The sequence below is a fragment of the Danio rerio genome, chromosome 7 (assembly GCF_049306965.1).
Source record: "Danio rerio strain Tuebingen ecotype United States chromosome 7, GRCz12tu, whole genome shotgun sequence".
In the NCBI taxonomy this organism is placed as follows: Eukaryota; Metazoa; Chordata; class Actinopteri; order Cypriniformes; family Danionidae; genus Danio; species Danio rerio.
In genome coordinates this window covers 37,783,810-37,810,871 of record NC_133182.1, presented here as the reverse complement: position 1 = coordinate 37,810,871, position 27,062 = coordinate 37,783,810, and the positions used below count along the sequence as shown (strand labels likewise).

Here is a 27,062-nt window from a genome sequence, read left to right as displayed (position 1 = left end):
TACGAGTGGCAAATCCGGATTTCACCATTTTCACATGCAAAAAGCTCTATGTTCCTTACAAACATATTTTGTAATCCACACATGTGGGTCCATGTGGAAAATAAACGTTGTTTCTTCTTTTACTACTTGTTTGAATTATGGTTGGCAACACAACATGGTGTCTCTCGGAACACTGTAACAGGTGAAAGGAGTCTTCAAAGCTATATCATGCATATTAATGAAGTTGCATCTCATTCACAATAGAGCACGCTAATTGGTTCAAACCAAGTCTTGCTCATGAATTAATGCTGAGAACTCAGTGATGTTACTTTGTTCCGGCCAGTACAGACAGCCAATCTCCATGCTGGAATTTACATGATGATCTCATCTCCGTGACGTAGCTTCAAAATTTATTTCCAAACTGGAAGAACAAATTTGCTCTAAACAACGCAAAACAGCCTATTTCCCCTTTATAGCTAACTATATGTGTCCTAATACTGTTTTTAGCAAAGAGGGACATGTATATCAGTCAACATTTTAAAAAAAATGTGTTTTGGTGTTTCTTGACCCTTCAACGGGAATCTTAACAGCCAAAAGAAATCCTGCATTTGTGGACTGGGAGAATTTTTAACCAAGCAACGTGTTACCGCTTCACTGCACTTTTGCCTGTACCACACCTCCAGGGGAAACACACTGGGCTTCAGCTATTAACCAGTCACCTCACAGTTTATTCTGAACTCCAGGTGAACCTTTAGATTCAAAGCCACCTTTGGGACTGAGCCAAGCTGCCCTCTGTGTTGTATAGTGTGGTTTTTAAGCTCCGTCATCGGAGCTGTGTAGCGGGTTTGGCTGTCTCATCACTCTGTGGGGAAGGACTTTGACTATCGCTGTGAGAGTTAGCACTTCCTTTGTGTGTACGGCCTGTGTGTGTGTGTGTATAGTTTCTTTGTGACCATTTGCTAGTCCTCTAGATAAACAGCTCCTGTACTGTATATTGTGAGCTGGCTGGCAAGCAGGCTTTGGCCCTGGAGCTCAGCGTTGCTTTTGAGTTTCTGGCCCTGATCAAAAGCCCTGATCTGACGCTGTTTCCCTCCAAAAAACCTGTAAAAGCTCCCTGGGACGACTGCTCTCATCCTCTGGTGCTTTTCTTTTCTTTTTTCATCCTCCCTTGCCTTTCGCTGCAGAGGGACAAGACAGGTCCTCTTTGATCTGAGCGGATCAGCGGAGGAGAAGTGAATGAGAGAGAGAGAGAGAAGACAGAGAGAGATACTGTTGTGTCTGCCTATCCTTTTGGCTCGTACAACAAACACTGTTTCAGATTTGACTTTGCTTAATTAATTAGAGATTCTGTTTTACAGACGGACTGATCCTGGGCCAAAAGGTTTGAGAATGGAACTTCAAAGCGCAGGGATTTGGGGCAGGGGGGAGGATTTAGCCTGCAGGACCCAGCCTGGTGCTGAGCTGTGTCCTCGCTGAGCTGCGTTAGATCTGCTCTCGTTTAAAACATCTCCATCTTATTACCCACAATACACAAAGAGACAAACTGCCTCTGAAATTTGGGTATTGAGTTGGGGATTAATCCTGACAGGCATTCTCTAGATCTGAACGGGCCGCTGTTAGTCTCCGTTTTTCAGTTTGCTCGCCGTTTCAGACACCAATAGGATATCTAGGATGCTTCCTAAGTCTGGCCCTAGGTTCTGATGCCAGAAGTTAGGCCTGTTTGCAGGCATTTAGCTGATTTAGTCTGCTCTGAAAGGGATAGTTCACTCAAAAATAAAGATTGGTCTTGTTTTAAGCCTGTAAGATGCAACTCAATGAAATGTCAAAAGTGAAATAAACATCACAAATGCATCCTCTTCCTTCTTTTACAATAGCTACAGAGCTAAATTGAAGATTTAGGAACACAAATCGAAGTTGCAGTTACTGTATATAAGCTCATCGTGTCATAGTCGGTTCAGTCACACATGAGAAACCAGTGCCTTTTAACATCACTGACGTCTAATCTGTCACATTGCATCTTGATTTAAACAGCTTACATTTTGATCTGCTGTCTTGGTTCCTCTGGTTTCTTCCTCATTCTACATAAACAGCTTTTCCTCACTATTGTTGCCTTTGGCTTGCTTGCTGAGGATGTAAGGCACTCTTCTTTGAAAAGCTGCTTTCAGGCAATTCACTGTGAAAATGCTGCCGCTGCACAAATATGGTTTTGGATTGAGATGTGGACATGAGTGTGTGTGTGCCACATGTCCATCAATGCCTTCCAGACATTCACAAAGTGTGCAGAGGAATGTGTAGTTTAACATTTAGGATGTGTTTGACTCATGTCTCACGCTGTCTTTATTGTAAAATGACTGGACAGCAGTACAGGGATGACATACTCTAGCTGGATATAAAAATAGCTGAGTGCTTCCTATAGGCACTCTTTCTTAACTCTTTTCCGTCTTAGTTTTAGCTCAAGAACTTTTCATTTAATCATAATATTGTTCCAGCTTACTGAAGAAAAAAAAGGTGGTTAAAAAAGAAACACAATTATTAGCCATTCTGTGATTTAACAAAAAATAAAAAAAGATAACTATGAAAAAGTTATGTTTAACAGAGCAAAATTCTTCACAGTATTACCTATAATATTTTTTCTTAAGGAGAAAGTTTTATTTGTTTTTTTTTTCGGCTAGAAAAAAAGCAGTTTTAAATTTTTAAAAAAATATTTTAAGGTCAAAATTATTAGCCCCTTTAGGCTATATATATATTTTTTTCCGATAGTCTACAGAACAAACCATCATTATACAATGACTTATCTTATTAATCTAACTTGCTTAATTAACCTAATTAACCTAGTTAAACCTTTAAATTGCACTTTAAGCTTAATACTAGGATCTTGAAAAATAACTAGCGAAATATTATTTACTGTCATCATGGCAAAGATAAAATAAACCAGTTATTAGAAATGAGTTATTAAAACTATTATGCAAACTATTATATAACCTAAACAGAAATCGGTGTGCAGGAGGCTAATAATTATGACTTCAACTGTACACAAACACAAAACACCATTAAAGCTGCAAGTAGCCATGAAAGGGAACTCGCACCCACACTCACTCCGGGTGGCTTTAGGATGACAGAGAACAGTGGACGATAATAATTTAAGCTGATTTATATATATTAATCCTTATGTGAAGCTTATTTATAAACTAATTTTGAGAGGAGCATGTGCTTATGATTGCTTGCAGCCGCCCAGCATTATTCACTTTATGATTCACCAATCAGACGATTCCTGAGCCACTATAAATACCCTAAGTTCCATATAACAGCCATTTTCGTTTTGAAGAATCCCCCTTCCACCCCTACTCCTCTTCCTTTCCTACATGGGTGGCACGGTGGCCCAGTGGTTAGCACTGTTGCCTCACAGCAAGAACGTCACTGGTTCTAGCCCTTACCAAGCTAGTCGACATTTCTGTGCAGAGTTTACATGTTCTCTCTGTGCTAACGTGGGTTTCCTCTGGGTTCCCCGGTTTCTTCCCACCGTCCAAAAATTTAGAAATGCTCCTAGTAAGTAGTTATCTCTTAAGAGCAATCACTATTTGTCCATTAGTTACTACAGCAGGGGAGTTCTCAAGATCTAACTGAGCTCAAACTCCCCTCTTGTCTTGCAAACTGGAGGGAGCCCCGGGCTCGAGGATCTAATGAGCTCAGGGCTCTCTTCCGGGACAGCATGCCAAACAAGCTTTATAATCAATCATCAGAGTGGGAACTCTTGAAGAAAAGTTTGTTAAAGTAAAACATCTGGAAATGGCAAAAACTGCACTTTTTCAGCAGAGGAAGTAATATCTGAAATAGAAATATCTGACTTCCTGTTGGGTTTGAGATTTTGCTCCAAGAGACTTTTTTGTAGGTATTGGCATGTTTGATGTGTGTGCAAATTTCCGTGTGTGTGTGTGTTTATCGCAGCTCGGGGGCCACTTCATCAAATGTTTATTGGTGGCACTGTTGAGCCATATTACCACACCCATTTCCGAAACCCATATCAAACGATTATTTTCACCATGACTGGTGTGTTTGCAAAGTTTTGGAGCATGTTTAGACCTTCAAAATTCCCTCGATTAGGGGTGCAAAAATAATAATAATAATAATAATAATAATAAAAAACGGAGCAATTCCAATAAGCCCTACACACCGTAGGTGATCGGTCCCTAAATATGATAACACATTTAAGACTAAAATAACACTATAAGTATTAACTTAAATAAGCTGCAAATTTAAACATACATAACCAATAACAAAAAAAAAAGAAAAAGAAGAAGTGTTACACAGATAATTCTGGGAATGTCAAATTAAGTTTTTTAACTTAATGTCTTGTTAGTTGCATCTAGTATCTACTGTTTTATTAAAGTCTTTCACAAATAAAATTCTTGGTATGTTCATAGTTTTGTATGATCTTCCAGATGTTACTATCAGTTACTGACAAACTAAAAGAAACAGCACATTAAATATGTTATAAAAGTACCTTAGGTGTTTTTAAATGTCTCCTCAACATGATGTGGATGTGTGTGTTCCTGCAGTGGCTCTGCCCCCTGAGAAGACAGACAGCTGCAGTGTGGAAGAGAGAATGCAGGGCACTGAAGGCTCTGCCACTGTCGGCCCACACAAACAACTACAGTTTGAGGTCAGTTTATATCACACACACGCACAAACACACACTGAGCTGGGCATAACCTGCCTTTCACAAATGTATGGACAGTAAGATTTTTTTAGGAGACTAAATGCATATTTTTATTTTATTTTACAAATCACAGTTTGTAAATGTGTTTTTTGGAAATTGGAAATCACAAAGGAGAATGATAATGACACTGATTACTCACTACAAAAAATCTTTCATTTTTAAATACATGATGTTCCTTTAAACTGTCTATTTACCAAAATTTACTCACACTTTCAGCAAAAAAATAAAATAAAAAATAAAAATAGCACAGCTGTTTGTAACATTATAAAATAAGAAATATTGCTTGATCATTCCTTGTCATGTTGAAAGATATATATTGAAGGATAATGTGAGTAATGATGCTGAAAATGTTTAGCTCTATCATCACAGAAAGAAATTACATTTTAAAATTCGTTAAAACAGTTATTTTAAATTATTATCTAGCAATTTTAGTAGTTTTGTGATTATTAAATGCCATCTTAGAGGAAGACACATTTTCTAAAGTCATAACAATTTAAAACGAATGAATTAGGGCTGCACAATATATCGTTTCAGCATCAATATGACAATGTGCGTGTCTGCAATAGTCACATCGCAGGATATGCAATGTTGAGTTGGGCTTATAGTTGATTAGTCCAATAGTTGAGAACACATGAGGTGTGTGGAGTCGTAGCAGAGTGAAACGTTATCATTTGCACGTGTTTTTAAGACATTTAAAGAGAGTTTATAAAACATTTGAGCACAAAGAAATACGTTTGTAACTTTAATAAAGAATATTTTGACTAAATTAATACAATACTATTTTACTTTTTATGTTTCATTATTCAATTTCTGTACCATATCTCAGTATATATCGCAGAAAAAGAAAACTTTGCAATGTCACATTTTTCCAATATCCTGCAGCTAAAGTATGAATGTATTATTTGAATCTTTGATTTCCACTATGTAACATCCAGCCATTAAACAGAATTGGTTGCATGATGAGACGGACAAATTTAACAGATAAACTGAATATTTTTTTTTTTAAATGGAAAAAACAAGATTGGGAAAAGTAAATTTGCAAAAAAACATGCAGATTTCATAGGGCCCTACAATTGCATTTTGAACGTGTGTGTGTGTGTTTCTGAAGCAATGATTATCTATTGTTGATAATTAATCAGGAGCTGGAGTGTGCTGTATCAGTGGAAGAAGATAACAGACAAGAGTGGACTTTCACTCTCTACGACTTTGATAACAATGGCAAGGTCACAAGAGAGGTAAGACGGCTAAGACTTGTGTCTTCTTTCACCACAGATCCTCTCTCTGCATCTTTTATTTACTCTGAGTGCTTTCCTTAGCGTCCTCGTTGATCTGCATTTACATTTCATTATCACATGCTAAATAGGTTCAGATGTGTAGCATGTTGCATGTTTGCATTTACATGTGCTCTCCTGTCTTCCCTCCCCGGGGCTATAGAGACGCTGATTAACACATTATGGACATGTCTGTGCATGAATTATCAATAATGCATGCATCTTATCATATTTCACATACAGCATATAGAAGCCTAATCAGTCCTGCCATGTCAGTAAAGATGTCTTAATTTTGTGTAGGGTTTTTTAACCTTTCTAATATCTTGTATCCAGGACATCACAAGTCTTCTGCACACTATATATGAAGTGGTGGACGCGTCAGTGAATCACTCCCCCAGCAGCAGTAAGACCCTCAGAGTCAAACTGTCTGTGGCTCCAGACTCCAGCCAGAGATGGAAGAACTGCACTCAGACTAACACAGGTAAACACACACACAGAGATAAAGAGCTCGCTCAGAATAACACATAGCTAGTGGAGAGATACCAGCAAGATTTCACTCCAAAAACAATTTAATTCTTTCTTCATTCACTCAGCCTTTATTAGTTCTTTCTTCTAAGGAACACAAAATATTATATTTTGAAGGGTGTTGGAAAATTCCCATCTGTCTTTTTTAGACGCATTCTGGAATAATGCATAAAAATAGCTAATGGTAATGGCAAGATGCGCATCAATTTTGAAAATGCGCATAAAAAAAACTGATGTGTACAACTGATGTAATGTAAAGGGGACGCTGACAAAGGACTGTGGATCCAAATGCAGGTTTATTAAGAATTGTCAGACAAGCAACGGTCAGAACAGAGACAATCAGGTACATACAGTGAATCCAGAGTTGTAGTCAAATAACAGGAGAGTGGTCGGAAGACAGGCAGTAGACAGGAATAAACAATCAAACACAGCGAAGGTCTAACAGGCAAGACAAGGCTAAGGGAAACGCATAGTAATGTTTACAGTTCAATATAACAAGACTCAGCAACCAAGTGTGCATGTGTACTATGCATATAGTCTTCGTAATAAGTCCATAATGATTCTCCGGCTGTGAGTGCATGCAGTCAGCAGAATCTGGAACAGGTGCGTGTGAGCGGCACATTACTGCAACCTGTAGTCCATGTAATGGTGGATTTGCGGTCCATTAGCGATCTGCGTGTTTACTAGCGATATGCCAGGATTAGATCTTTGGTGAGTGTGACAACTGAGTAGGATAAACATTTTATCCAATAAGAAAAAAGTGCATGAGTTATGATAGAAACACATTTAATGAATTAATTCAAGTATGCTCATCAAAAAAGTCATTTTGTTTTAGCAGATTATGTGATAGCAAATGTGGTAATATAGGATATTAATGGACAAACCAGCAGACTGAGCACATTGTAAAACATCTGAATTGTTGTTTTGGTCATTCTAAAATTTGGCCAAAGTCCATCATCTAAGTGGCTTGATATTTTTACCTTCTAGAACTATATTGAGCGGCTGTGCTTTTAAAGAGTGGTCTCGCGCCTTTAAAAGCCACCAACTAATCATCGCGTTTTGTCTTTTGAGGCGCAAGTGATTTATTATATAAGAAAAAAGGCCCACAGTGGCATGTGCTACCTCAGCAAATTCCATTTTTCCTTTTGATATTTGGTAGCAGTTTACTATGAAGTGACAATTTTATTCTTATTGTTGTCATTGGATGGAAATGGTGCTTAACCATTGCGAGATTTCAGGTTTCCGCATAATTCTAATTTGCTTTGTTGGAAATTGTTTTTACGAGCAGCTTGAAAACCACTCAGTGGATTTATTTTTGGATTTCTTAATAATTATTTTTTAAGCATTGGAGTTTAGGACGAAAAGGACTTGATCAAAAAATCTTTATTTTTGTTCCAAAGATGGATGAGCGTGAATATATGTTAACAGAGTTTTCCTTTTGTGTTGAACTGACCCTTTTAAAAAGCAGCTTTGTGTTTCATAAAGAAGCAAAAAACAAACCCATAGAAACCGACGTGAGGGCAAGTAGATGATGACAGAATGTTGGGGCGAACAAAGTTCTTGTTATGCTGTCTCCTACACTTTTGCCCTCCTCCTTTTCCCCGTCTTCCATGTCATTGTATTTCTTGTGTGATGAGTTCATAGTCAAAGGCAGAAGAAGAGAGAGAGCAACCCAAACCTCTGCAGCTCGGAGCTTTTTGGATTCCTTTTGGAAGGCGCTATCTTATCCCTCTCTGAAAGTCTTCTTTCAGACAGTCTTTTGCTGTTTGAAAAATAAATAAATCCACATTTAGCCACTCTCTAACTGTGTTACTTGGTGAAAAAAAAGCAGTGTGATGGAGAACAGAAAGTACTGTGAAGAAACAGAAGTGTTTCTGTTTGTTTAGTGCTGTCATTTGGGCTATTTATACCCGTCATGTATTTGAAAGAGAAGAGTCTTTGAACAGCAGCTGTCTTCATGCAAATTCACAAGTGTGTGTTTTTTAGATTTATATGAGGCCTGAGGTTCAAAATAGAATAAATGAAGCATTGTTGTTTTTTCTTCTTTTATGAACCTTCAAAGTAAATAGAAAACAGGGAACAAAGGTTTCTTTTCTTATTCTGGTTGGTCTTTAAAGCTGCTGCAGTATATATGTGTTTGTGTGTGTGTGTGTGTGTGTGTGTGTGTGTGTGTGTGTGTGTGTGTGTGTGTGTGTGTGTGTGTGTGCGCGTGTGCACGCGCGCGTGTGTACGCGCGCGTGTGTGTGTGTGTGTGTGTGTGGTGCTGTGCAACTCAACGCCGTTCTCTTTGATAAAGCCCCCCCAACTCTCTCTGTCTTTCTCATTCAGACACCCCCAATCCCAAGCATAAGGGAGAAAAGTGCATAGAGGACTCCAAGACTTCAGAGAAGAAGTCAAGAGCTTTTCTTAGGTACTCTATCTGAGAAGTTAATTTCATACATTATTGATTGTTACTAAACAAACCTTACACATAAACATAAAAAAATCAATTATTATTATTGATAAATGGACAATATTAAATTGTTGTGTGCACAACCTCATGACTCCATGATGCTGTTGTATTAGACGTTATCATGCCGAGCACCACAGCCAGCAGGGTTGCCAGCGGCACTGTGTGGATGAGAACCTGGAGAGAAGAAACCATTATCTTGACCTGGCCGGCATTGAAAACTACACATCCCGCTTTGGAACAGGTAAGATCTTAATCACATACAGTGAAAGGAGCCAAAGATCATCCTCATTTGGATCTTAGTTACGCCTAATGTGTAGATATATAGATGTATGTATAATTAAACAGAACAATGTTCCATTTGAACATGCTTTAAGCAAGACACTGCAAGTAAATAGGGTTTAACCAACCAATAATAATTATTACTACACTTCCATTAATAGCTGATTAATTGTTTAAAAACTTATATTAGTTTTCTAAAATGTTGAAATATGCCAATGAGGCATTATTTAATTACATTTGTGCAGTGTTGGGCAAGCTACTTCAAAAGTGTAGTGAGCTAAGCTAAAAGCTACATCTAAACTATTTTTGTAATTTTCATTTTTAAATCAAAGCAACTTAAATCCAGGTCAATCATATCTTAGTGATCAATAAAACTTATGAAGCATAATTATTCAATTACATTATTTACAAATAATATGCTTTACTAAAAAGTTATAGTATATGGGCAGCAAAAACAAAAACTGTGAAACCAGGGCCATATATATATATATATATATATATATATATATATATATATATATATATATATATATATATATATATATATATATATATATATATATATATACAGTAAATAGAGAAGTACCACAACAAATTAATTTTGGTTACTATAAGTTACTAAAGTATTTTTTAAGCACAGCATCAGAATTAAAGTTATTGCATCTTAACATGTACTTCTCGAGGTATGATCATTGGCAATCCTGCTTTAGAAATAACTCTTCCTCAGTCATTTTTCCAACAAGCAAATTTCTCATGCTATTAATGTCACCGACTAGAGCGAGAGGTGGCATTAATGCACCAAAAAGTTGGTCATCGACCACTGAAAAACAGGAAGAAGAAGAAATCATCATCCTCGCCATCATACAGATTTACTTTCATCGGCTGGACACCAGCCTCACAGCTCCGTGAATGTCAGTGCCCTCACTTATTGATCTGTGAACGGTAAATGTAGCTTGTATGGATGCTATTTAGCTACTTGACTATAATATAGCTTCGCTACTTAAAAGCCATTTGATTTAGAAAGTAGCGTCACCACCACGCTACTGAGAAATGTAGCTTCACTACAGTAGCGTCTACTGCCCAACACTGTATTTTTGCTAATTTGCATACATTTCTAGCACAAAATCTGAAAATTGGAGGGTGTCAGGTTCAGTTTTTGTTAATTTACTTATTAATTTATTTATTTTGCACTGGAGTCGACCGAACACCCAAAAAAACAACAAAACATTTTTTTTTTAAATAAGTCAGACAAATTGTATGTGATTTCCCAGGGATGGGTTGTGGCTGGAAGGGCATCCGCTGCGTAAAAACGTGCTGGATAAGTTGGCGGTTCCTTCCACTGTGGCGATCCCAGATTAATAATGGAACTAAGCCGACAAGAAAGTGAATGAATGAATGAATGAATTGTATATGAAGACAATTAGTAAAAATGCTGTAAAATTTTTTGGAATGTATAGTATTATTTTTTGAAGGCGTTATTTACAACCATAGCATATATAAATAATAATAATAGTAATAATATATTTTATTTGTGTAGTTCTTTTCCTGCATAAATGCAATTTAAATCGCATCTCAAACATAAATATTAAGAAACAGCATCAATATCAGGTAAAATATACTAAAAACAGATAAACAAATACAAAAATATAAACAAATAAAACAAATCAAAGAACAAATATAAAAGCATATGTCTACACATTGATATAAAACATTGTAATGTATAATAAAATTATTATTTTGTGTTTCCTTTAGCAGCTCCTGCCACCGAACCGGCAAAACCTACCCACGCCACCCGTTCGTCCAATCAGAGCCGCTCGCGCTCTCAAGAACCAGAGAATGGCCAGGTTCACCCGGCTCACCATCGCCGCTCACAGACCATGTCCACAGATCCTCCTGCCATCCTTACCCGACACACACATGCTCTTCGATCCCCGAAAACCCACCGCACGCCACCCACCCAGGCCTCAGCAGGCCGAGTTATGAGGAGAGGAGCACCACCTCCCCCATCGGTCCCCAACCAGACCCCTCCACACCAAAGCTCAGGCCCATATCGACGACACAAGCAGAGGCCTAAAGAAGCGCTGCACTACAGGGCCCTGGGCCCGAGTGTGACATCCGGCCCAGTGCTGGAGAAAGAACACGTGAGGGATCTGCCCAGTCTGGTGCTTTATGAAGGAGGACTCGCTCAAGTTGTCCAGAGACACGAGCATCATCATCATCACGAGCATCACCATCACTATCATCACTTCTACCAGTCCTGAAAAGTCAAGCAGGAGAGACATGTAACTAATCAATGATCTTAAATCTTCTTGCACGGCCACCTTGAGGCCGAGAAGGACACAAGGCATCCCGATCACGTGTGTGCATTTGTGTGTGTATATATATAAATATATATAAGTGTGTGTGAGAGAGGTTGTGTGGGTCGGTATGAATGTGTTCATTCCTGTCTTTGGCAGCAGGAGCTTTGGACAGGTTTACATACTATGTAAGGGCTCTTTGTTTCCATTTCTTGCTCTCTTTCTCTCTCCCTTCATATCTTGCTCTTTTAATGCTTTTCTGATTGGTTGAAAAGGTGATCAGCCCTGGTAAATGAAGAATTTTGAGTTGTCGAAACCACTTTTGAAGGAATTCAATTCCTTGGTTTTGTAATTTACATTATGTTGGTGTGCGTGCGTGCGTGTGTGTGTGTGTGTGTGTGTGCGTACGTACATGTGGATCTGCGAGTCATTGTGTGCCTAAGGAGTCTTTTTTACACTTATCCTGTTTTTCTTTCTTATATTTTCCACTGAAGACCACTTGAAAAGCACTTCTTGTGCCATTGCATTCGAGACACTTTATCTACGAAGAGCTTCTCTCGGAAACAGCAGATCTAAATCAACACCTTTAAAAATGCAATACAGGACACATGTACAGAAAGAGCCAGTAAAGACGCTCAAACTGTCAGAGAGAACTTTGTTGAAGGACGGTGTGAGGACTACACTCTACCAATCGACATGAAGAAAACAGAGCATCATAATCAGCTGCTACCTCTAGTATTATTATTATTATTATTGTTATGATTATCGGTATTATTGACATCATTTTTTTATTATTCAGATTTAATTTTTTTATTTGTCTGTTTTAATATGCCACCAATCTGCAGTTATGTCAAGATGTACTGGATTGAAATCCATCGTAAGCTTTATTACTGAAACATTTGTATTCATTGTTTTTGTTTTCATGTTGTTTTAATGTTTTCCTGTCCCCGTAACATTAAGCTGATTTCATTGTAAGACCACTAGGCATCAGAGTTTATAGTTAATTATGTGCATCATACAATATATTGATTGAAGAATAATGTTCTGAGGTGTGTTAAACATAATTTATTTGAAAAAACGTATTCCTGTCATGTTTATGGCAAGTCAAATCAGTTGATTGGAAAACACTGAATATAGTTTATGTTGTATGACACAATATTATACATGATATTGTAACTGCAGCTGGTTTAGTTGTGGTTTTAACTTTGTCTTATTATAAGTTCATTCAAGTTGTCCAGTTTGACCTTGTAAAGTGTGAAGGAATCTGTGCTGCCAAGGATCAATAGCGCTTTCATTTTCTCAGGTTCATTTGTTTCCCATTTTAGTCACTGATTTGACAAGATGAGCTGTAAACCACTGGACTACATGGACATTTTGCTTGCAAATCATTTTCTTTTAGACTCCCAAAATATGTCCTCAGACTGAATATTGGTTTTGTACACCATATGGTAGTGCCTTTAGCTTAGTATTGGCAGAAGTGAGAATAGTAGCATAAAAAAGATTTATTTGGTTTATTTGAAGTTCATCTGTTCCCCTGCAGCAGTTTTAAACAGCGTTCAAATAGTACATTATGAATCTATTTTAGGTTCGACGTATTCCAAGTCACCTAGAGGGAGTGAGTGTGTATGGCAGCTGTCTCATTCCTCAGGGGCAGGATGACAGTATCGCCGCCTAGGAGTCTCCAGTCCTCCCATAACTCACCAGTACCCCACTGACAGAGACTTAATGAGTGTGCGTGAGCTTCCGAAAACAACATTACAGAAGATTATGAAGCAGAACAGCCGTCCGCTGTTGAGCAGGTGTGTGTTGAAACTCACAGCAGGTCCTTTAATAGTAGCTGAATTTAATATAATCTAGCTTGATAATATTGTGTCAACATGGAGAGCATTTAACATATTAAGAATTAGCCTGTTATTGTGAGTGATGAGGTGTGTTTATTCTGTTTGGATAGAGCCTGACTCTTCTGCTCAGTAGGACGGTGGAAATGTGAGAGCATCACTCTACACCAAACTGTAGAAAACACACCTGCAGCTTCAGGGTGGTCTCATCATGGCTAGTAAGTCAGTGACACTCGACCTTCACTCGGTCTCGCTGTTGCAGGGGAATGAATGTGTGGTATGAAGCTTAGTTCTCCCTCTCGTTTTATCATACTGTCTTTCCTTACAATGGGCTGTCTCCATTTTAAACATGTTTTGCTGCTAAAAACTGCACCGATGGCTTGGAGAGAAAATAAAAAGTTGAAACACGAGCAAAATATATGAATGCACAGTCCATTCAGTTATAATGTTAATTAATTTACATCCTACAGTGGTTAATTTTTTAACAAATCACCATATTGTTTAATGTCTGATAGGGTCAGAAATATGGAAGGCTATCGGGGCCAAAAGTCTTTCGACAAAATGCATTGAATTTGGTCGTGAACATGCACTTTATGATCAGATGAATTTCAAATGAATGATTTATGAAGTTTAGATGGCAGTTTTGGAGGTGCACAGTGTGACCTTGTTGATGTATCAGGTTTTTTTTTTTTTAGGAAAATGTTAAATCTGATGTTTTGAGTTTTTGTCTTGCTTCTTGTCCAAATATCTAAAAGTTTTTAAACCAAGAAGTATTTTCTAGAGAAGCAAAAGTTATTGTCTTGTTTTTTTAAAATTAGGTGTGCTAAACAAATCTGCCAATGGGCTAAGAAAAAAAAACTTATTTCATAGAGAAAAACAAGTTTATTTAACTTGGCATTTTTGTAGTGCCTATCAAAATCTGTATTCTTGAAGCTGGGTGTTGTGTTCCCTTCCAGTTGAACCAGCAAAAAACAAAACAAAAAAAAAAAAATGAAAAGAGCCCAAAGATGGCCCATTTTCCGCAGGAATGTTGCAACACGAAGGGTGAGAAAATGTCTCAAGAGTTGTTGTTAGAGCCTGCAGTTTTTAACGAATTGGTATGAATTCTGTTCTGAGCAGGTCAAATAGAACCAAGAGGGTTACGTTTGTACACTACAATAACCTTCAGAAATAAACACGATTTAATGTTTGCACACATAAAGCACAACATGCTGTCTCATTTATATAAATTGGCGGTTGTGCTTGTTAGTGCATTGACATGGTCTAGCTGCTTTTGGCCCTATTGACCTTCCATACAATTGTAGCTTGTTGGTTGTACATATGGCATGAGTGGACCACTGTGGTGATAACAGAAAGAGTCTATGCTGAGTATCTGGATGATCGACTATTTTGTATAGTGCCATTTGTACCTATATAACATTTCTTGATTTCTGTTGTGCTTTTGTTTAGTGTGATTGACTGTGTTGGGTGACACACTCTTTCAGACACACTCAAAGTGATTCATGGAGGTGCTTGTATATAAATAACACAATGTGGTAGCATTACATGCCACACCACAACACTAGTACAGACAACTTGTGTCTTTTCGTAATCATTTTTCATGCTTTTTTTTTTTTTAGTTTATATAGATGGATGGAAACAATTGCTTTATTTATTTAATAGCAGACCTGTGCCAAGAGAAAAATCTTTCATTAAAAGCTGAACTGTTGCATACTGACTGGGTGGGCTTGATTTCTTTGGCCGTTGGTTAATGTTTCTGATGATTTCTTTGCATGCGTGTACTACATCATTGCTGCATGGAGAGATCTGTTTCTACTTCTAGTGGATTGTAAATACTTCCCAGTTAATCTATGTTGTTTGCATGCCCTGTTTTTTGACTGCTGCAGTCTTACACAGCCAAGGAAATTAAAATTCTACTTACAAACTACAGTAAATACACAATCTCCATTAAAAACACATCTCCATATGCACTGCTATTTAAAAGTTTGAAATTCTTTAATTTTTTTCTTTTTTGACAAAATAACTGCAACTATTTGATCAGAAATAAAGTATGTGAACTTTTTTTCAAACCGTTAACTCTTTTTAGTTGTAATATTTAAAATGTAAGCTGTTCCCCTTATGCCAAACTTCAGTCGTCACCACTATTCGATCCTTTAAAAATCATTCCACTATGTTATGTTGCTCAGTTAGTACTTATAATAAACACTGGAAACAGTGCTGATCAATATGTTTGTGTTCATAAAAACTGCATTTGTGACAAACAGGACTTATTTGTAACGTTATAAATGTATTTTCTGTCACTTTTGGTAATTACGTAATGCATTCTTTCTGATTTTTACAAAATTTCTACTAAAGTAAAACATACATAAGTGGGTGATAGATGTGAAGTAGATGATGAATAAATGTAGTTTGCATTAGCTGAGAAACCCTGTGGGAGTAAATCAGCGCACAGCAGGTTCACTAAATTTCATTTTGATTTATTACATTTAATAAAGCTTATTTTATGTATGTTAATGGTTTAGTTTGAGTGCCAATTTTCACTATTTGTGCCTTATTACCTCCCTATTTTTAAGATATTGGCTGTTTATTAGTACTTTAAAAATCCTATTACTAGTAATTAGTACTTATATATCCCGATCCTAAATTCAATACCTTAACCAGCAACTACTTAATATTTATTTATTTATTTATTTATTTATTTATTTATTTATTTTTGTTAATTTGGCAGAAGCAGAGTACATTAATTAGAATTGCTTCTGTAACCATGGGATGTGACACTGACAACAGGGGTGAGGATCTAATTGCAGGGTTTTATTAGAATGTACAGGCAAGCAGTGGTTAATACAGGGGCAAAGAGATGTATGAGGGCAATCCAGAGCTGTAGTCATTTAACAGACAGACGGTCACAAGGCGGGCAGCAAACAGGATGAAACAAATAAACGAGGCAAAGGATCATAACACGGCAAAGGCAGACTATGTAAACGCTTTGTAGTGTCACTATAGCAGATAACAAGACTCAGCAACAGTGTTTGTGTTTGTGGTCCTTATGTGGTGCATTAATCAGTCATTGAGCAGCTTCAGCTGTGAGAGTGTTATTAGTCTTGATCTGGAACCAGTTGTGTGTGTGTTTTATGACTGGGTCTTGTAGTCCATAAATGGTGTATTTGTAGTCCTTAAGCAATCTGTAGCTACTAGATCGCTGGTGATTATAACAGCTGCAAATACACCAGAATTAGCCAGAAGGCTATTTTTCATTATTATTTTTTATATTATATATATATATAAATAACCATACAAAATACATACATATGTTAAAATTATATATATATATATATATATATATATATATATATATATATATATATATATATATATATATATGTAAATAACCATACAATCAATCAAGCAAAATTAAAAACCACTAAAATAGACAGTTAAGTAGATCCTAATATTAAAATGTATTTGAACAAAATAAACTAAAAACACCAACATTATGTAATTGAGATAAGAGTAGTTAAAACATTTAAACAAATAAAAACTATTAATAGGGAGCAAATCAGGAGTTTATGTTGGCAAAAGTCATAGTTAATGGTTTATTAATAGTGAGAAATATACTGTAAAAGATATGGACGTAGTATCCTTAACATCACCCACAGATTACTGAAGAGCACAAATTAAGCTACAAATAGGCGAGGCGAGCTACAGATATTTTGCTAAGACAGGCATTTTTGGGGGAGAAATACCTAATACTTTATTACCTGTGACTCGTTTGTGTTCTGACCACTTGTACTTGGTTGTATACTATATCAATAAAGTGTTTATTATATTTAATAACACTGTGTTAATACATTGAGCCACTGAGCATCATGAAGGGTCATATTAGTTATATACACCAAAACTATCTTTTGTACCAAACATGTAAACATGTTTTTATCAGCTGTAAAATTAGCCAGTTGAGCATTGCAGTCATTGAACATCTGGACTTGCTGAAGCCAGCCCCCAGAGGCGAGTCGATGAATTGCAGTTTCAGTTGCTTTACTCTTGGCTTCACGAGGGAGAGCGGGATGTTGCCGCTTGGAAATATACCTGTGGAGAGGTAAGCGTGATCAAACACCCAATCAGGGGGGAGAGCATGCTAGGAGCCCGGCGGCTAATCAGCGGGTCAATCAGAAATGATAAATAACACCTGTCTTTCTAGTGATTGGGCCGGAGAGACTCCCTTCTTAAGGAGAATGGGAGGAGCAGTCGGGAGAGGAGAGAGCACACACACACACATACATACACCGTTACCTGTGTGGTGGCATTAAATAATAAATAAAATATTTGCTTACCTGAATCGCCGACCCTGTCTTCTTCTTCCCTCAACAACGAACATTATTACAATACCTTATAATAAAGTGTGACTAAATTAATTTAGACATTATTAAAACCAAAACTGCCTGTATACTGCCTGTATATTAAAATTATATCACGGATCCAAGCTAATACGAATTAACAATGAGCTGTTGAACTTGCATTAGCTAAAATTAAAGCGAATAAATCCTGTAGAGAATGTATAGTTCATTTTTAGTTCGGGTTAGTTAACGGGCCACTGAAACGCAACAGTAGAAAACAGGCATTCTCAAAGAACTTTTCCCTTCTAAACTCAACAAATATCTTCAGAAGTACATAAAAGTGACACCAGGTTGGCACGGGGCGCTGGATGTGTGCGGTGAGGATGCTGAGGGCTGTAGGTGTTAAAGAGCTGTATCTCTGTGTCCCAAAAACAAACAGACGGCGAGCAAGTGAATGCCGCTATTGAGTGAGGAGGCTGCTTCCATATGTGTGGAGTGTGCTTTGTCTCCTGTAGATAGAAACAGTGCTTTGAAGTGCGGATTGGCCCAGTGGGGTGCAAGCTTCTGTTGAGAGGAGATGCTAAACACAGAGGATGTGAGGGACACGCGACTACACTATTACCCATACAGGAGCAAAGAGGCGAAAACGCAAATCCAATGATAATGTACATCTGTTCCAGAGTATTTAGAGGCTTTGAACGCTTTTTTTTTCCTGCCGGATAAGTGGAGCCCTTTTTCTTACAGTATCTCACAACTTCAAAGCAGATTCGCCGGATAATGCAAATGATCGGAATATAGCGCTTTCTGCAGGCTTGAGAGCATGAAAAGAAAAAAGAGGAGAGGGGAAAAAAAGCGAATTAAAGCTAATTGGTGTGGCAGGCTTTTATGTATGGGAAGAAGGGCGAAAATAAAGCACTTTATTAACTGTCAAGTTCATTGAATTAGGTGAGGAGCTAACTGAGTGCTAAAGTTCACATTCCCTTTGTCTGTCTTTGAGGTTTGTTTGTGGCACTCAAGGTCTTGTTGCCCTGTTGACATTTACTCCGCGGTTACTTCAGTTGAGGGTATGATGAGATAATGGTCATTGAGATTAAGAGCGTCCTGTTTGTAATCACAGAGGCTGAGAGAGAGATGTTAATGTGATTGGCTGCTCCAGTCTTGGTATGTGCTTCACAAAATAACTCAATATTATTCAAATACTTTCAAGTGTTAATGTGCTAATTGGCCAATTCGTTAGGTGCTACCTGCTAGCGCCAGGTTTGACCCCATTTTGCCTTCAGAACTTGAGTTTAATAGTAATGACATATTTGTCGGCTGCACATTTTTAATGTGAATCTTTCATTGCACCACATCCCAAAGATGCTCAGTTAGATTTAGATCTTATTTCTAATTCATTATATCACTTCAAACCACCAAAGATCTGATTCCATTATCTTAGTTTTAATACAGAAACAGGTTATTATTAGGCATTTCTTTCATGTTTATTATTATTATTTAAAAATTGACAATACACTATGAACAATGTACAATACATACAGTTGAAGTTGGACTTATTACCCCTCTTGAATGATCAGCCCCCCTGTTTATTTTTTTTTTCCAATTTCTGTTTAACAGAGTGAAGATTTTTTTCCACGTTTCTAATCATAATAGTTTTATTACCTCATCTATGATAACTGATTAATATTATCTTTGCCATGATGAAAGTAAAACATATTTGACTAGATGTTTTTAAGACACTTCTATACAGCTTAAAGTGACATTTAAAGGCTTAACTAGGTTAATTAGGTTAACTAGGCAGGTTAGGGTAATTAGGCAAGTTATTGTATAACAATGGTTTGTTCTGTAGACTATCAAAACAAAATATAGCTTAAAATGGCTAATATTTTTTTACCTTAAAAAGGTGTTTAAAATTAAAAACTGCTTTTATTCTAGCCGAAATAAAAAAATAAGACTTTCTCCAGAAGAAAAAATATTATCAGACATACTGTGAAAATGTCCTTGCTCTGTTAAACATCATTTGGGAAATATTTAAAAAAGAAAAACAAATTTAAAGGGGGGCTAATAATTCTGACTTCAACTGTATATATTCCTATAGTACAGGCAATAACAATCAATTATTAACAATAAATAAATAAATATAGCAATAAATACATAAAATGCAGACATACATCAATGCTAAATATTGTCGTTTATTTTGAAATATAGGCTACAGAGGTGCGCTGGCGCAGCACACCTCTGTATACTACTTCAAGCTGTTCTTGCGCTCCACCATCTCACAATATAAATAAACATATAAACAAATAAACTCTGCTTGCCATAGTTTACATAGGTCTGGAGGGAAATATGCAATGATAAAGCTTTATTATATTTATATATATATTTATATATATATTATTATATATGTGGTTTATTTTGATAGGTTAACTGTTTTTGTGCTGTTTAGCGCTCCTCAGCGCGTTCAAAGAGAGAGAGAGAGAAATCACATCATCACATATGCAGTTCTTTCAGTCGATTTTTTTCCTGGTTTTTATTCTTCTCTTTGATTCAAATATGATTTCCCAGCATCCCTCAAATCCTTCCTTACTCTGTCACTTAACCTTACATTTGTTTATGTCGGCTCTGTTTTTTTAATTTTTTTATTTTTTTTTTGCTGAGGATTGCCTTTTAATGTCCGAAGTGTTTAAAATACCGACTCTTGATTGTAAAAAAAAAAAAATGGTTCTCAGAATGAGTTTTACAATCTTAAAACGTTGCATGATTGTAATAAAATAAGTTAAAGACAGTAAAATCATTGTAATTCATCATTGCAACCGCATGTCAAAATTAAATCAGGTTTATTTTGTGCATAAACATAACGAATATCCATACAGCAGCATATATTAATGTGTATCCTGTCACATTTTTAAAAAAATGCACGCTGTGTATGTGTGCATAAACTTTGTAACATTGTGTGCGACTCATCGTTGCAGAATGGCTTGAATTAGCTCCACAACAAATACATCAAATAATCTTTGGGAAAGCTCCTACTGTAGTATTTCTCACAAACGTTACGTGAGATCTGCTTCCTTCATGTCTGTCACTGTGCTGTTTATTTGATGCAGCAGGAGACGGAGGCACACTCTGACAGGCATGTGGGAACAGTGGGTGGGGAGAACTAGCTCATTGCATTAAAGGCAACAAAAATAGCTACAATGTGGTCAGAGATGAAAATTACAAACTTCTGAAAGAATAATAAATATTCTGATTGGTGTTTTGAGCTGAAACTTTTCAGACACATTCTTGATACAAAAGACTTATCTTAAATCTTGAAAAAGGGGTCAAATAGGTGCCTTTCATTCATTTTAGTAAATACATAAACAAACATTAGCTAATGAAACCTGTTTGTAAAATGTGACCAAAAAACTCATTTAAATGAAAAAATAAAACAGCTATGATATGAAATACTAAACTATTAAATCTAAAACATACATAGACACTTAAAAACAATCACAGAACAACAATACTAAACATACTAAATAAAAATGCTGTGTCAAAAGGTAAAAAATAAAATTTTTAAACAAAAATGTTAAGAAGAACATGTGCAGTATTAAATAACACCAGCTCTGACTTCATTCGCCATTTGTGATGCTGAGGAAAATCTTTAATATGGCTAAAGAATTAGGGAATTTCCTCTATTATTATTTAGATAAATCCTACATACATCAAGAAGTAAATTTTACTGAATCATACATATTTTATGTTGATTGCTAACTCTGAAGAAATACATCAGAGAACGCTCCATTTGTGATAATATTTTTCGATTGATTGCTCCATCATCACGATCGCTGCATCAGCCCAGGGTGTGGAAGTGAGATTGGTGTGTGTGTGGAAACATGGAGACATTTCTGAAATCAGGAGCTCAAGGGCTGATGAACTGTACTCAATTATTCAGAAGGAGAGAGGGGGGGAAAGAGGGGGGAATGCTTGAGGGTTATTTTTTTTTCATCAAGACCCCAGTAATTACAGCATTTTAGATGGTAAATTAACAGCGATAAGAGAAAATATGAGGTGTTTGACAGTGCATCATTGTGAAGAGATTAGTTGCTTTGATGAGAAAATAGTAAATCCCACAGTCACAGCATAACCGAGTCTTAACGGACATTAAAGCTTGTCTTCATTTGGCTTGAACCAATGAGCCACAGATAACAGACAAGATCAAGTGCGCCAACAAATCCCGACTAATGTACGATCTTCGCTCTCCTCCGTTTATTCAGATGCACCCCTGCCTCTGACTTGGGTTTTATCTCCTCTTTTGCTTCCTCTGTTCTTCTCAAGCCTCTTACGTGATTCTCGATTCTGCAGGGACCTTTCATGAGTCACCTGCATATCCTATAGTCTTTAGTCTCGAGTTTTTCTCCTGTGATCCTTCTAGAGCCACACGCTGCACTTGTGACAGACTTCTCATGGTGAATCAGTGTGAGATATGTTGAGATCATGCTGAACTCCTTCAAGAAAACCTTTACATAGTGATCCATCAGCTTCACGAGTTCACATTAAAGGGATAGTTCACCCAAAACCCAACATTCAGTTAACTCACCCTTTACTTGTTTCAAACTAATTGACTTCTATGGTATTTGTTTTTTTTTTAGTAAATAGTAAATAGTAAATTTTAGTAAATTACTAAAATGATGAAAGGATTTTCAGTTTTGTTTGAACCATCCCTTTAGCTAGTGGTCCTAGATAGTATATATAATTTATAAGACATATTTACAAGTTTTTTTTCATTGATTAAATGATTGATTGATTAATTGATTGATTGACTGACTGATTGATTGATTGGTTGATTGATTCATTGATTCATTCATTCATTCATTCATTCATTCATTCATTCATTCATTCATTCATTCATCTGTTTTATCTATGCAGTAAAAAGTAACAGACCAAAATGACACTTTTTTACCTTTAAAATTGTAGGCTTTTTGCTGTTGTATTGAGATCAATAAAATTGAGAATTTTTTATTAAAGAAATATACAACATCAATTCAGAAAAAGTTGGGACAGTATGAAAAATGCAAGCAAAAATAGAAAGTATGATTTACAAATTTACTTTGACTTGAATTCCGTTGCTGACAATACAACAAACATTATTTTATGAGTTCCTCATTATTTTTATTGCTTTTCAAATAAACATGTATTCCGATTTTGGTTTGAAAGTTGAAGCAGTAAAGCATTTAACACTTTGTAATGTTGCCATTCCTTTTCACAACACTTAAAATACTTTCAGGGATTGAAAGCACCAAGTGATGACGTGTTTTGTGTGTAATTTTGTCCCATTCTTCCTGGAAACAAGACTTAAGGTGGGCAACAGTATGTGGTCTTCATTGTCACACTTTGCCCTTTAAAATGCACCACACATTCTATATTAAAGACAGGTTCAGGATTGCAGGCAGACCAGTCAAGTACCTGTATCCTCTTCCTTTGCAGCCAGGACTTTGTAATGTGTACAGAATGTGGTTTTGCATTGTCTTGTTGAAATATGCATGGGCGTCCCTGAATAAGTAGGCAGCATATTATGCTGGAAAATCTCTATGTACTTTTCAGCATTAATGGTGCCATCACAGAAGTGCAAGTTACTTTTGCCACTAAAAAACCCATACCATGACAGACCCTTGCTTTTAGACTTGTTGCTGGGAACAGTCTAGGTGATCCTTTTTTTCTTTTTTTCTGGAGCAGACGGTGTCCATTTCTCCCAAAAATACCTGAAATACTGATTCATCTGACCACAGTACATATCTCCACTGTATGATGGTCCATTCCAGAGTAAATTTCTAAATCACTACTTTTTTATGTATTTTTGTTTCGCATACTGTCCCAATTTTTTTCTGATTTGGGGTTGGACAGAAAATAAGAATAATAGGCTAAATGCATGTGTAGATATAACCAATGCGAATGCTAACGTGAGAAATACTGAATGTCTTGAATAAACCTGATTCTCCACAGTAAACTGATGGTGCATTTAATTAAATCTGCTGCGGTTCAGTAGATTTCCTCTTTAGAGTGTTAACATGTTACCAGCATGCTTACACAGCATTGGGAGTCTTTCCTCAAGCATAATGTCCAAAAATATTACTATGTTTTATGTATATTTCAAGAACCACATGAGGAAATTATAATGTTATACTGGATGAGGCCAATTTATGAGGCATCTGGTGTCTATTGTGTCCACTTATTTTAGCAGTGCAAAGCAGTTTGTTCATGTTGCAGTTATGGCTATCATGTTGCAAACCAGACAGATTGAATGAGAAACCACTTTGGGGTACAAGCTGTTGATGTCAGCCTGATATTAGCTCAGTCTGTTCAAAGTAGGATGTTGTGGTGATTTGTAAAAAAAAAACAATAGTTGTTTTCCCATCTTTTGGTATTAAAGAAGAGTTGTTTAAGAACTGCAGTAAAAAATTGCTATGAAAAGGCATGAACAAAGTTTTTTTTGTGGCACCTGATTATCACCAGCTCTGTTTGTTTGTGACCTATTTTGTGCAGAATTCAGCAGCATTTTCCGATCTGTGCTTTTGTAGGATTTTGTTTTACAACAAATTTGCAAATGTCCAAATCTGGCTCAGAATTGCACAGAGACTATCCACCATAATTGTTTGACAAGTTGGCAATTTCTTACGATTTTTTATATGGTTTTAGAAAAGGAGTTTAAATCCTTAAACATGATCATCTCTGGGGCAAAATGAATGAATAAGATAATAATTTATATGAGTTTGCAATTGCAATTTTCATTCTATTGTGTTTTATTAATTATCATATTATTTTCATCTCTTAATGTTCATCTAATTATTGACAATAGTTTGCAGCACAAAATATTATCATTAAAAAGGATAATTTTTTAAAGTTACACCTACAGCAGCTGTTGATATGCAGACTAACTGCAACACACGGCTGTCATTTATGCCATATAAATGTCAAATTCCTACTTTTCACTTTACATTGATACAGTTCATGAGCAGGATAAGCGTTTGACAGGCATTTTCACAGTATCTCTAATTGAATTACACTGTAATTATTCTGCTTATCTGCATCTAACGTTACATATAGCCCTTGATATGTTAATTCCACGCTTACACGCTGTTCGCATTTCTTCAAAGGTGTGGACGGGCCGTTTGTTATCATAGTTAGCCCTGGTTATCTTCCTCAAACTCTGATGAAGTCTATCAGAGGCCAATAAAATGAGAAAGAGAGAGAGAGAGAGGGAGTATGAGAGAGAGAGGCACCGAAAAGTTCCATTGGTTTTGAGTAGATCATTGGGGCTCTTTATTTTTGCAACATCAAAGGGCTCGTGTCTGCTTTGATGTGGCAGCATGCTGTTTAAGGTACAGAGTGAATGGAAAGATGTCAAGCTGCAAGGTGCCTCTGTAGTTTGCGAGGAGGGCTCTGCAGAGCAGCAGATGAAAGGACCAAACAGGGTTTGATAATGAATGTCCAACAAGTAGCCCATCTCAGGCAGTGCTCGCGCAGCGGGAGCCAGAGCTAACCTTCAACGACGCACACAACGCCCCGCACTCCTCCTCTAACTACTTTCGCTCACTCCCTCGCTCTCTCTTTTTAGCCGTCCGCTCCAAATTCCCCGAGAAGTGAGCTTTAATCTTCTTGTCAATTAAAACTCAATACAAAAGCAAGCGCGCAAACACACAGATAAAGGCGCGCGTGCCTGTGACTGCGGTCGCAGATGCGCTGCAACACGCGCTGGCACTTCTTCTGTTCCATTCTCTGCCTCTCTCAAAGACATTTGATCTCTTTCTTTTTTGACAGCGCATGTCTCTCTGAGCCCCGCACTAATTGGCTTGCAATTTCTCCAAGACTCGACTCAATTAGGACATCGCTTACCAGCTTGCCTCCCTGGTCTGTTTGAAGCCATTGTCCACCGCTGCGCTGACAGAGTTTTACATCAGACTCTCGAACAGTGTCAACTCACCTGCTTCTTTGATGTGCTGTTTCTCAGAAAAGGATGTCCTGCAATGCATGTGTGATGAAGTGTTGTTGGGCTGATCAAACGCGAGAACAAACATAAAACCAGACAATGGATCTTAATTGACGTTTTTATTAAATCAGACGTTATATAAACTTTGTTGTAATGAAGGTGTGCTGGACAGAAATATGGTTGATACGTAGTTTTCGTGTGGAAAAAAGAGGCGTGAGTGAAGCAGACTTCTTTAATAATGCAAGGGTTTCAAGCGAGAGAACAGGTCCAACACTTTGAGTGCAGAAGAGGCTTGAACTTTAAAGCTATGTGGGCTATTTTGGAGAAGTGAAAAGTAGATATACATTTCATGTTCTCTTGGGTAAGTGTGGTATGAACCTCCTGCTCGGCCTAAAATTCCCTGGTGTGCTGCCATTCCAATCATCCATAAACACACTGCCTGTCTGAGGTCAAACGAGATCTTTAATGAAAATCAAGAACGAATAAAGAAGCTTCAAAAGATTACTTATTAAGCAATTGGAGCAGAGACATCATGCAGTCTTCGGTGCCTTGGTAAAAGAAATTATTAATGTGAATTCTTAGTATTGAATCAATGCTTTACCTACAATTTTTTTGTGTACTGCCTTAAGTTGCCTTACTGAGTACAGACAAATAAACAACACAACACTGCAGTCCCATTCACAAACAAATCTCTTGTACTTTTATTAGTTAAGCAAAAACATTGTGCGCAACCTGTGTATTCAGACTCCTGAATAAATCATTTTGATAAATCACTGCTTTTGTGAATGCAAAACATACATGGCCGGTGTATTTTGATTCTTGACTACAGTGAATTTTTTGTTAATCCCAAACAGGAAGCATTGCAGAAGTCTAGTGTTGTTTTTTGAACAAATGAACATGGGGTTTTACAGAATCTAAAACAACGAGCATGACCATTATTGACTGATTCTTGAAGAAATTACCATCATGAATCAGTTTTTTTTTTTTCAGTTAAAAACCTAAAGCACAATCTGATTCCCCCCCAAAATGAACAAATATTTGAATGAATCTAAAACACTGAGCAGGACCGGTGTAGTCTGATTCCCAAATGAATTATTATTATGAACCGGTTCATTTTAGTAAATTTAAAAGCAAAAGCAGGGGTTTCCCAAACAATGTGGTGAACAACCGCTTAACTAACATATTACAGAGCAATGTTGGAGAAACTGACTACTCGGAAATGTTTCCTGAACTATATTGCATATACTTAACATCCTTTTTGGAACACTCATTCATTCATTTTCCTTTGGCTTAGCTCCTTATTCATCAGGGGTCTCCACAGCAGAATGAACTGCCAACTATTCCGACATAAGTTTTACACAGTGCCCTTCCAGGTGCAACCCAGTATTGGGAAAACCCATAAACTCT

At 36.9% G+C, this 27,062-nt stretch overlaps 1 protein-coding gene across 11 annotated transcripts in view; it reads left to right on the top strand.

Moving 5' to 3' along the window:
* The window catches only part of nkd1 (NKD inhibitor of WNT signaling pathway 1), a 177,096-nt gene extending 162,025 nt beyond the window's left edge, over positions 1-15,071 (top strand). For 3 of the 11 annotated variants that reach the window (XR_012382523.1, XR_012382522.1, XR_012382520.1), the window contains 7 exons: positions 4,536-4,639; positions 5,836-5,931; positions 6,301-6,448; positions 8,821-8,902; positions 9,058-9,185; positions 10,976-13,319; positions 13,472-15,071. Coding sequence is in view for 6 of the 11 variants with exons in the window: in NM_001043333.1 (NP_001036798.1) it covers positions 4,536-4,639; positions 5,836-5,931; positions 6,301-6,448; positions 8,821-8,902; positions 9,058-9,185; positions 10,976-11,484 (1,067 nt within the window). In the remaining 5 variants the exon portion in view is untranslated. 11 annotated transcript variants of the gene reach the window in all.
* The last annotated feature ends 11,991 nt before the right edge of the window (positions 15,072-27,062 follow it).